This window comes from Etheostoma spectabile, unplaced genomic scaffold (genome assembly GCF_008692095.1).
Source record: "Etheostoma spectabile isolate EspeVRDwgs_2016 unplaced genomic scaffold, UIUC_Espe_1.0 scaffold317, whole genome shotgun sequence".
NCBI classification, from domain to species: domain Eukaryota; kingdom Metazoa; phylum Chordata; class Actinopteri; order Perciformes; family Percidae; genus Etheostoma; species Etheostoma spectabile.
Genome location: NW_022605584.1, coordinates 55,067 through 65,271, shown reverse-complemented (window position 1 = coordinate 65,271; position 10,205 = coordinate 55,067). Strand labels below are relative to the sequence as shown.

The 10,205-nt window shown below is 45.0% G+C and overlaps 2 protein-coding genes across 4 annotated transcripts in view; one reads left to right on the top strand and one right to left on the bottom strand.

The window, feature by feature from the left end:
- The window catches only part of LOC116686149 (uncharacterized), a 25,621-nt gene that overhangs the window by 5,863 nt on the left and 9,553 nt on the right, over positions 1-10,205 (top strand). The window lies entirely within an intron of this gene.
- e2f7 (E2F transcription factor 7) lies at positions 8-10,022 on the bottom strand. 3 transcript variants are annotated; one of them, XM_032511110.1, is made up of 13 exons: positions 9,828-10,022; positions 9,151-9,255; positions 8,448-8,756; positions 7,915-8,074; positions 7,450-7,689; positions 6,523-6,678; positions 6,297-6,440; positions 5,977-6,144; positions 5,792-5,861; positions 4,038-4,350; positions 3,271-3,448; positions 2,366-2,754; positions 8-1,925 (listed from the first exon to the last, which is right to left on the bottom strand). In XM_032511110.1, exons 2-13 carry the CDS (start codon positions 9,244-9,246, stop codon positions 1,749-1,751), a joined length of 2,400 nt encoding a protein of 799 aa, XP_032367001.1. In that variant the 5' UTR covers positions 9,247-9,255; positions 9,828-10,022; the 3' UTR covers positions 8-1,748. The 3 variants fall into 3 exon arrangements, with proteins under 3 accessions (XP_032367001.1, XP_032367003.1, XP_032367002.1); XM_032511112.1 differs by having other exon boundaries at positions 5,977-6,135; XM_032511111.1 differs by having other exon boundaries at positions 9,151-9,258; positions 9,828-10,020.

The following is a 10,205-nucleotide window of genomic DNA, read 5'->3' as shown; positions in this document are numbered from 1 at the left end:
TGTGAAAGTATGAATGACACTATGAATACAATGTACAAAAATAATTAGCCATACAACTGTACATTAATGAACACACATCCACTGGTCAGAGTGGTTATTTGCGCACCCTTTGGTGTGACATAGCTAAGCTTAATTGACTTCCGTACAAAGCACAAATATTTTGGGTGGGTTGTCTGGAGGCAAGTTAGTGGGCTATCAACTCAATGGCTGGTATCCCTGCACAACCTGAGAGTCTGTAGTGAGGCCATTACCCTTCATCCCCCACTTCCAGGAGTGCTCTGGTGCTGCAGGAAATTCTGCCGGGTGCATGTCTTTTCCATTTCCTTCTGCTTACTTTGTGTTGGATTTTAGAGTCTGGATTTCTGATGACTATGGTTACCTGGTCCTCAGATCTCTGCAGGGTAAATCCAGACAGCTAGCTAGACTATCTGTCCAACCTGAGGACTATGGTTACCTGGTCCTCAGGTCTCTGCAGGGTAAATCCAGACAGCTAGCTAGACTACCTGTCCAATCTGAGGACTATGGTTACCTGGTCCTCAGATCTCTGCAGGGTAAATCCAGACAGCTAGCTAGACTATCTGTCCAATCTGAGTTTTTTCTCACACACAGTTTAGCACCGCCCATGATGATTCGGATTGGTTTAAAAGCATGCCATTAAACCAGAGCACATTTTCCTCCCATCCCCAAATGCCATGTGGAGTAGCCAGACCTTCTTTCTTCAGCACGCTTTGGAGGAGGGTCTGGCAAGGCAAAACTACTTAACCCCCAACTGCACCCGCCAACAGCGGGTTGTCGCGTCAAACTGGGAGTCTCCCAAATGTGTACGACTCATAGCTCAGTCTACTTTTCCCTGATATTAGGATTAGAAAAAAAGCTTTACAGTACTCCGACATCTCTTCAAAATCCAAGTATTCAAGCACCTGAGATCATTGCCATGTCACATTGTCTAAAGGACAGTCCGTCAGTAACAGAGCTAAAGGGTTTGGTGTTTAACCATTAAGCATTATGGTTGCAGATACACAGTGAAAACATACACGGCACCAGTACATGGATGCATCAACCAGTCCAAGAACTGTTCCTTGAACTTCTATGCTGGCTGTAAACATTTTAAGGCTTTAGTGATTTTCTCCTTACAGTACCAAATGAGTCGAGGATTGTCTGCCACTGCGCTAATTTCAATTGGTGCTAATAGATTTCTTATTACACCTTGATAATGTAACAACCTGAAGGGGCCAACTAACGACAATCACTTCAAAATTAGACAGATACTTAGTGCTAAAAAAAAGTTAATGTTACATTACAGTCCCTGTAATCAACATATTTGCTAAAATATAAATAGCAATTGAGCTTTAATACACAAGGTGTGGGGAATTAGGTAGCGTGATCATGTCTGGGAGGGGAAATTAAGGCTCAAGTAGAAAATACAGCAGTGGCTGACTCCCACCACAGAAGGGCACTGTGGCGTTGGCAATACGGATTCCCTCTTAAATCTGGTGTCCCATAAATCAACCATGAGGCACATTTTGAAATCTTAATTTCAAATCTTCTAATCTTTGCATTCCAAAAAAAAAAGTTTTGTATTTTAGGAAATGGTTAATTTTAGGTCTTGGAAGAGCATTTTGCTAAATACCTTTTTTTTTTTTATTGCTGCATTTTGGAAGGAAAACCTGTCATAAATTAAACTAACAAAGCAACAGTTAGAAACCCTTTATCTAACCGTCAGATCAACACCTGAGCACGTTTGCCACTTATTCCATCTCCTCGCATGTCCAACTGGTGGGTGGGTGGCTGATGTCCAGTCTCCTCTGTGCCGACCCTCTTCTTCGGCCAGCTGGCGCAGCGCTGACTACACTTCCCAGTGTGCCCGGGGTCTGGAAGAAAGCCTTGGAGGCAGAGGGTGTGGTTTCCTTCGGAGTGAGCGGAGTCTGTGAAGGTGGAGAGGGATGTAAGATTGAAGAACATTTACAAAGAATCCTGCTCCTGTTAGTGACTAATTCATGGCCACACCCTGATTCTTTTTTTTTTTTAAATGGAGGACACTCTTTAACACCCCGATGTGGGGAAAAAAATTAACATAACAAAAACTTTAACTGTTTAAAAAAACTTTTTATGGATGACTTTAAAAAATAACCAATTATGGACCAAAACTGCAGATGATGTGAAGAAGTTATGAATTGGGTTTGTTCTTAAAAAGCTTGGTGTTTAATATCTGACTATCAAATCTCAAAAGTGTGTGTGTGTGTGTGTGTGTGTGTGTGTCCGCAGTGGTCTGCAGGAAAGGCTTAGACAGCACCACACTGGCTATCCATGACCAGGAGAAGAAGTACGGCCCTAAAGGCTACGGTGTGTGTGTGTGTGTTCTTACCAGTGGTTCTGGTGTGGTGATACTGACTGTCTGACGTGGCGCTGAGGGAGAATGCGGAGCGCCTGCTGATCCATACAGCCGGCTCTGTTCTGGAGTGGATGGTGATGGAACGGGTGGCGTGCTGATCTCTGATGCTGCTGCCAGGCCGTATGGTGCCGCCCCCACCATAAAGTGGGCCGGTGACATCACAGCAGGCAGGCTAAAGCTCAGGTTGGTTTGGGCCTTGGAGCCTTGCTGTTGTAGAGCGTTGGCCACCAGGGGGTAGTGGGAGAGGGCTGCAGAGGGAACCAGGACGTAGGGCAGTGCCAGGGTGGGAACACTGCTGGGGGGAAGTGCTAGGCCGGCTGGTGGCTGGCCAGCAGAGAGAAGGAAGTTGAGGCTATTTAGACCTGGAGAAGAGAAAATGGTAAGGTTTTTTAAAAATTTTTACTGGATTGCCCCAGGCATCATCAAATGGCAGATTGTGACCCGGACCGAGTGGTGGTTCTGTTCAACTTGTGACCAATTTCTGATAAAGCACTTTTCCCCTGTTGGTTGCAGCGATCCAATCAAGTGTTAACTGTGCATCGTGTTCACTTGATAGATCGGGGCAAGGCTGTGTTCATACAGCCAAAAAGTGATCCAGTGGGGCAATGTCAATGAACCAGGCCCATTTATGTGTGATGCCCTGTTGTGTTCTTTAATCCCCCAATGTTTTTTGTCCGCACTTGAAGGCAGCTTCACGGAGAGAGCCGAGCGAGACAGATCGACTGTACTTTGCTGTTTGGTAAACATTACTCCTTGTGGCAGCGACAGAGGCAGGGATGTCTCCCGTTTACTGAACGGGACTGTCCCACTGGCTCAAACGCACTGACAAGTCTGATCTGATGATAGTGTAGTGGATGTAGTAGTGTGTGTGTATATACCTGCGTCGTTCGGTACATAGAGGTAGTGCGATGGTTGGGCCGGCTCACTGCTGCTGTTGCTGCATAGACACTCATTCAGTGTCCGCTCTGTGGAAAGGCCTGCTGGGCGACTGGGGGAAGTCCTAGTGTGACCCGTCTTTGAACAATCTGCTGCTTTGCAGTGAGATTCAGCTCTCATCTGGCAGGAAAACAAACACTGGGTATAAATGCACGTGGACCAGCTGATGGACGTGGTTTGAATAAAGGAACCACAAGTTTGTAGTTGTGCATCAGATGCAATGCAAGACGCTATTCCTCAAACGGGATTAAGTCTACAATCCATCATGACGTGTAACAGTGCACTGATAAACACTCTCCCCTCCTACCATTGGAGTGACTTCTGCCAAGTCATTTTCATAAAGAACCATTTTACCATGAAAAAAGGCTTTTCCAAGTACTAGGATCGTGCTACCTGAATCATGGCTAGGGTTTTTTCCCTTCATTATCAAATGTCCTATACATTACTAATAGAAGTCTTTAATTACACCAAGAATGGGTTTTCTTCATGAGTAAGCTTGCATTTCATATTTTCAATTTACTGGTCTGTTTTCCAGACTTACTAACAGGATCTTGCGCTAGTAGACGCAAAACTGCACTGACGTAAAAATAATTACAGCGTTCCCTGTCAAGCTTAACCAAGAAGAGAACCAGCATCAATAACAATAATTGCATTTATTTTCTGTGCAAAATGTCATCCATATCATCATTACAAAATAACGGCACCCCACCTGGTCACATTCCTCTAACCCAGACCTTCCTTTCTTCTTCAACATTGGCACCTCCTCTTCCCTCCTCCTCTTCCTCCCCCCCTCAGCCTCCAGCCGGGGCGATCTCGAACCTTCAGGCATCTGGTCAGGCTTGTCTGGCGCCCTGTACAGCATGACCACCGAGGGCTGGGACAGGCTGGGCAGGTAGGCCAAGCAATGGGGGGAGGACATAGGGGCAAAGAGGTGCTCTGGGTGGAGAGAAGGTGCCAGCAGGGTGGGCTGGGTGGGGGCCAGAGGCAGCGTGCTGCTGCGGCTTTGGCAGTTGGGACGGTTACTGCAGGGAAACGAAAAAGAAGCAAATGAGCCATCAGAATTAGGGGTGGGACAAAATATTTATATTTTCTTCTTCGTGCTATGTAAGACCTGCACTTAACCTTTTCACACGCTTTTTGTATTCATAGACCGATTTATCATAATTTATACTTTATTAATCCCTTAAGGGAAATTATGTTTTCATGCTGTTAGAACAAACATTACACAAACCCCTGAGAGAGCAAATGATGAGGTGTCAGAGTGAAGGGGCTGCAGCTGTCAATGGACAGGCGTCCTGAGCAGTTGGGGGTTCGCTGAAAAGCACCATGGCAGTGCCCAGGAGGTGAACTAGCTACCAGTCCACACTTAACACTTCGGTCTATTTCGGGAGCTGAACCAGCAACCATTAGGTAAAGCTTAGACTGGGCCCATAAAATCAAGCTCGAACCTGACCGGCCTGACACATTAACTATAATTATGAGCTTGATTTAAATCCAACAATTTTTTCAAATACGTGGGTCGTTATAACTGACGTTCAACTACAAGTCTGAATTGTTTGAAATACAGAAATCTGTTTAGAATGATCTTAATGACTAATGCAACAAGGACAAAGCATTTAAACTGCGTGTTTATTTAGAATGGAAAGGATGAAGAACCATTAAAATATATATATATATATATATATATATATATATATATATATATATATATATTCAGCCGAATAGCGTGGGTGACAGATTAAGGCAGCAACATAATCAAAGCCCTGCAACCATACAGAAGACTTTCTTGTCTCTATCGCCTAAATAATAGTGTCCTTCGCCGTGGTGTGCACGCCGATGCGCTGACCAACAATGCGCCGGACATAGGAGAGACCATATCTGTTGCTAAAGGACTCGTGAGATATCTGAAACATTCTGGCCTGGTTGCACAATTATTGAAGACAGTGCTACAGATGAGGGAGACACGATTTAGCCCAGTTAACCTCACATTCATGTGCAGGACATAGCCTACCTCCAGAGCTACGAGAGAAGCTGGAGAGGCATAACCAATTAGGCTAAAAACGTAATGATTAAAAAAACTCAAATGCTTGATCAAGGGCCCGGCTCGAGGATATTGGCGAGAAAGAAGTGTGTGAAATATTCTGTATGAGAGACCCCTTCCGTGAATGAAAGCCTCGACATCTTATAACTAGGCTTGTTATAGATTTAAATGCCTAATGTGGCAGTAAAGACTGAGTTTATCCATTCAGATGCAATTGTGCAGCCTCAATCTGAAAGCAGACTTAAGTTAGAGATTGGAACAGCTCCTAATATTAACTTTTATCTTTAGCTTCTAACACCTACAAGACTCTTTGTCCTTGTCACAGGCAGCTGAATATAGATTACCTGCAAAGGTTAGCAAAAAGAGTGTGTGTGCGTGTGTGTGTGTGTGTGTGCGTGTGTGTGTGCGTGTGCTTTGCTCACTTAGTGCTGTTTCCAAACTGCAGGTGGCTTGTAGTCTCTTTGGAGAAATCCACAGGCTGGTTAAGCTGACCTGCAAAGGGAGGGGACGCTGCAATTTATCAAACAATATAAAACCATTCTACTAGAATAAACTTTTGGTGGACTGACTAAACAGTGGTAGAGAATAAAAAAATAAAATGTCGTACCCATAAGGTCTCGTCGTGGACTGCTGGGTGCAGAGTTGACCAGCCGCTGTATGGCCACAGAATTAGGTGCAATGTTGAACGAGGCGTGCCGTGCCATCTTGGCTTTTCTAAAGTCCTCGGGCAGAGTGACAGCGGACACATTCAAAGTATTTCCTCCAGCTGAGAATACTGAAGTGGATAAAGATTGAGTTGGCATGAGGGCATTAATGAAAAATGCAGTTTGTTAGAAATAAAGCTGCCATTTGTTTTGTCACCAGATATCTTGTAAAAAGTGTCCTTTGCAATTTCAGAACTGTTTTAGATTTCTCTTTAATTCTTACCAGCATTTCCAGAGTTTTTGAATTCAACAGGGCCATGCCACTTGAAAGCTGGCTTCCTGCCCCTCTCCTCCCGGACATGGACCTTCTTTATGAGGCCCAGGCTGGTCAGCACATTTGCGATGTCGTATAGTCGGCGCACCTTAGCTGAAGGTACAGGGGTAACGTTAAGTTTGATAAAGACATGGGATTTTGTGTTACAGCAGGACATACTCTGTTTCTTTCTTACTTTTGTACTTGCTGTGACTGGATGAGTCCTGACTCTCCTCAATGAGGATCTTTGCTGCTGCGTCCAGAGTTACGGTCTGAGTTTTGGACACCAGGAAAAGCATGACAAACTTCTGGCTCATGATGCGCAGGGATTTGTCTTTCCTGTTGCCACCAGCTGAAAATAACATAGAAACATTCGAGAATGTCAGACTACTGCAGTCACAGAACTCTGCATATTAATTAAGAGAACCTTTTAATAGGCAACAGTAAAAATTGGGTTGTTGTGCAGCAGCAAGGAACAATGTGATCATGAATTATGAGATTATACATGCTTAAATGTGCAGTTGATGCCTTAATGACACCATTTCAGCTGTAAGTGTTGCTTGGCAGTCACAACAAAACTGGCGGACATTAACCAATAAATGGACACCATGTACCTAGTCTTTGTCAAGAGTGCTATTATTATCCTGCCACTGCCAAGTCACCACATACGCCCTCTTAATAAGAGGCTCACCATGGAAACCAGGCTTGTATTCAATCCTTTGGGTTTGAAGGGAATGACTTTCAGCGGTAGTGTTAATGTGGTGGAAGCTGCTCTTAAGATTAGATCTACACTTACATTTTTACATGTAAGGTAGGTGGTGAAAATACATTGAGCTGTTGCCCCCGTCCACAGCAGGACATTGCTTAACTTCTGTACTGGTACTCCAGTCCACTTCTCCAAACTGGGGGCGTGCCGACCTCCATCTACTATAGTTAATACTCTGACTATAGAGAAAAACCTAATGCAACCCCACTTCAAAAGCAGCTAATGGTGAAGACATGCAAAGGTGCTAGAAGAAGAAAATGAGGCAGTTAGCTAAGGTAGGACATGGTTTTCCAGAATCCCTTGAGTAAAAGGCATGAGAAACTTCAATTCTACGAATAAATAAAGTAAGTTCATTACAGTTGCTAGCGTCTCCCTCTGCTCCATCGTCCTTGCGCCCCGGTGCAGCCTCCCTGGCTTCGGTGGGCAGCTCCATGTGGAGGTGGTAGCCCTGCTGCCGCCCCCTCCGCTGCAGATCCTCCAGCGTTGCCTCCAGCCGCCGCCGCCCGTACCAGGTGTAGCTGTTTTTGGCTATCCGACCCACAATCATGAGAGACTCCAGCACGTTGACAATGTCGTAGATACGCCGCCGCTCCACTCCTGACAATTTCAGTGTGAGAGTAGAGGAAAAAATATATACCTTAACATTTTCATACAAACTCACCATATGGTCAGTCTCATGATTGAAAGTTATAAAAAAAAAGAGCCTTGCTTCAAATGCAGAGGTTTTTGTTTGGAAAAAAAAAAAGTCTCCATGGAAACCATCTCGAAATCCAATACAATAAAAACTTCATAATGCTCATCAGATGCCCCCCTCCCCCTTACCAAGATTGGTCGCCACCTCATCCAGAGAGATCCAGATGGGGCTGTGTAGCGGGGGGTAATCAGGGTAGAGTGCCAGGAACTTGTGGCACAGCAGACCCAGACTCTTCTGCTTCCTGCTAGGCTTTTTGTCGGCGTCTTCCTCTTCCTCCACAGCTTCAAACTGGCAGATAAATACATAGTGATAAATGATTGAAAAAAAACATCACACGTTTTATTTAAGAAATAATCATTTAAAAAAAAACTCACTTCCTGTACATACAATATGGCTTTTTCTATTAGGCATAAGTGAGTGACTGTGCTTTTGAAAAGGCCTTATCTTAACAGTTCAGCTGCTAAAGTTAGCGTAGTAAGGAAAAGTGGTTTAAAGACTGTGGAAATTCTGTTTCTCTGAGAGCATTTCCCTAATCAGAGTAATAAGCAATAACTGTCATAGAGATGGTCATAAAGAATAGGACATTTTAGAGCCTGTTTTTGGTTATATACTTTATCTCTTAGCCTCTTTGACAGGTGCTAAAATCTCCAAATTCACATACCTGACCAGAGTCCTCCGCCTCAGTGTCCTCTGCCACAGTGTCTGGACTTCCTGGCTGGTCCTTCTCATTCTCTATGGGTCTGAACAGCACCTTTTTCATCTCTCTGTCCCGGATGTCTGGGCTCGCGGCACTGATCAGCATCTTCAGATTGGCCGTGGGCGTCCAGGGCTCGGCCAGGGGGGTGTGTTTGATGGGGGTGATGTGGGCCAGGTCAGGGGTGGGACCCTTTCTGTTTATCAGCAAAGCAGGGATGGTGGACTCTGCAGACTTAAGTGGCGTGGATCTTTTCTTTTCTGTGCAGATGTTTTCCTATAATGTAGACAATTGTTATAAATGTTTTAAGGTTTCAAACTGTAGGAATTTCCAACATTGGTCTTTTTTTTTTTTTTTTGCAGAATGGAGCATTCTAATATTTCCCCTGCTCCTGTACAAACCCAAATCTTCATCCATGGATTTTATATAAATTAAACACTACAAGGCCTTATTTGGCGTTTTTATTCCCTCCAATCCCAAAAAATGCATTCCCACTTTCTCTCATGGAAACCTAGGTGTCTAAATCCACAGGCCCCCCTAGCCTAGCCCATATCTCGTAACCTTATCCCCCTGATAGATGCCACCACATCACTCCATCTGTCTGTGATTAGCCTGATTCCTAGCTCTCCCGGATTACACCCCACCTTAGACCAGGCATGGCCCACCTTACCTTTTGTTCACTTTGGCCCCCATCCTCCTCCGGCTCCACCGGGACCCCCTTCCTGGGACTTGTGAGGTCTTTCAGTGTTAGACACTCAACTTCCATCTGGGAAAACTGCTGTCCAAAAACAAGGTTCAGATGGATATAGAAAATCACAAATGGTTAACACGACTAATATCGTCGCGGGGTGAATGCTAACGTTAAGGAATTTCCAACTAGTGACGTGACAGAAAACTGAAGAGTGGTCAGCGGAATTTGGCGCAAAGAATACCAGCTAATTAGCTTAGCAGGCTAGCGGCTCTAAAGTGCCCACCAGCCCCGAGGTGTACTGCTAGTATGACTTAAACCCACTGGAGCTGATAAAGTCGGGAGCTGAGTACAGTACTACGTTACATTCATAAAGTCCGTTGAAGCCGAGTCTACGTTGTAACATAAGATGTAGCTAGCCTTAACAGTCTCAATAAGAAAGAGGGTCAGTTCAATCAAATCAGTCATTCATGTAGGGGAGGCAGAGCTTGTGAATAACTATATTACTGTGATTTCTTTATGGTGCTCAAGGCTGCTTTGACTTTAATTAGCTAACGTTAACTTACTTCTCTAACATTACACGGTCAGCTGACCAGCACACCGTACCGCAGCTAGTGTTACAGCCAGAAGGAAACATGGAGGGAAAACCTCCTGCTCACCTTTCTCAGCTGCTCAATCAATGAAAGAAAGAAAGAATCCAACGTGGCTCAGGTGTACAGACTTGTCAGAGCGTAGTTTCTTCAGACGAACATAGCAGCTAATTTCCCTCTCCTACTGTCCTCCGACTCCCGTCCGGTTAGCGGAAACTGGCCTGTCCTGTGGGGACTCCAGCATCACCCGCTCAAGCTTGTTTTCTGGCGCTGGTTCACTTCAGCCAATCAGCGCCCAGGTGAATACGTGCGTCATTCATCTCCAGCCAGTCAGCGTTGTTGTGCTCGGAAACGTGCATCAGCTTCGACCAATGGGAATGGACAAGGACCACGCCTCCATAGTTGTGTTGGCGGGGCAACCGGCGCGCTGTGTCCAAGGGGAGTAAA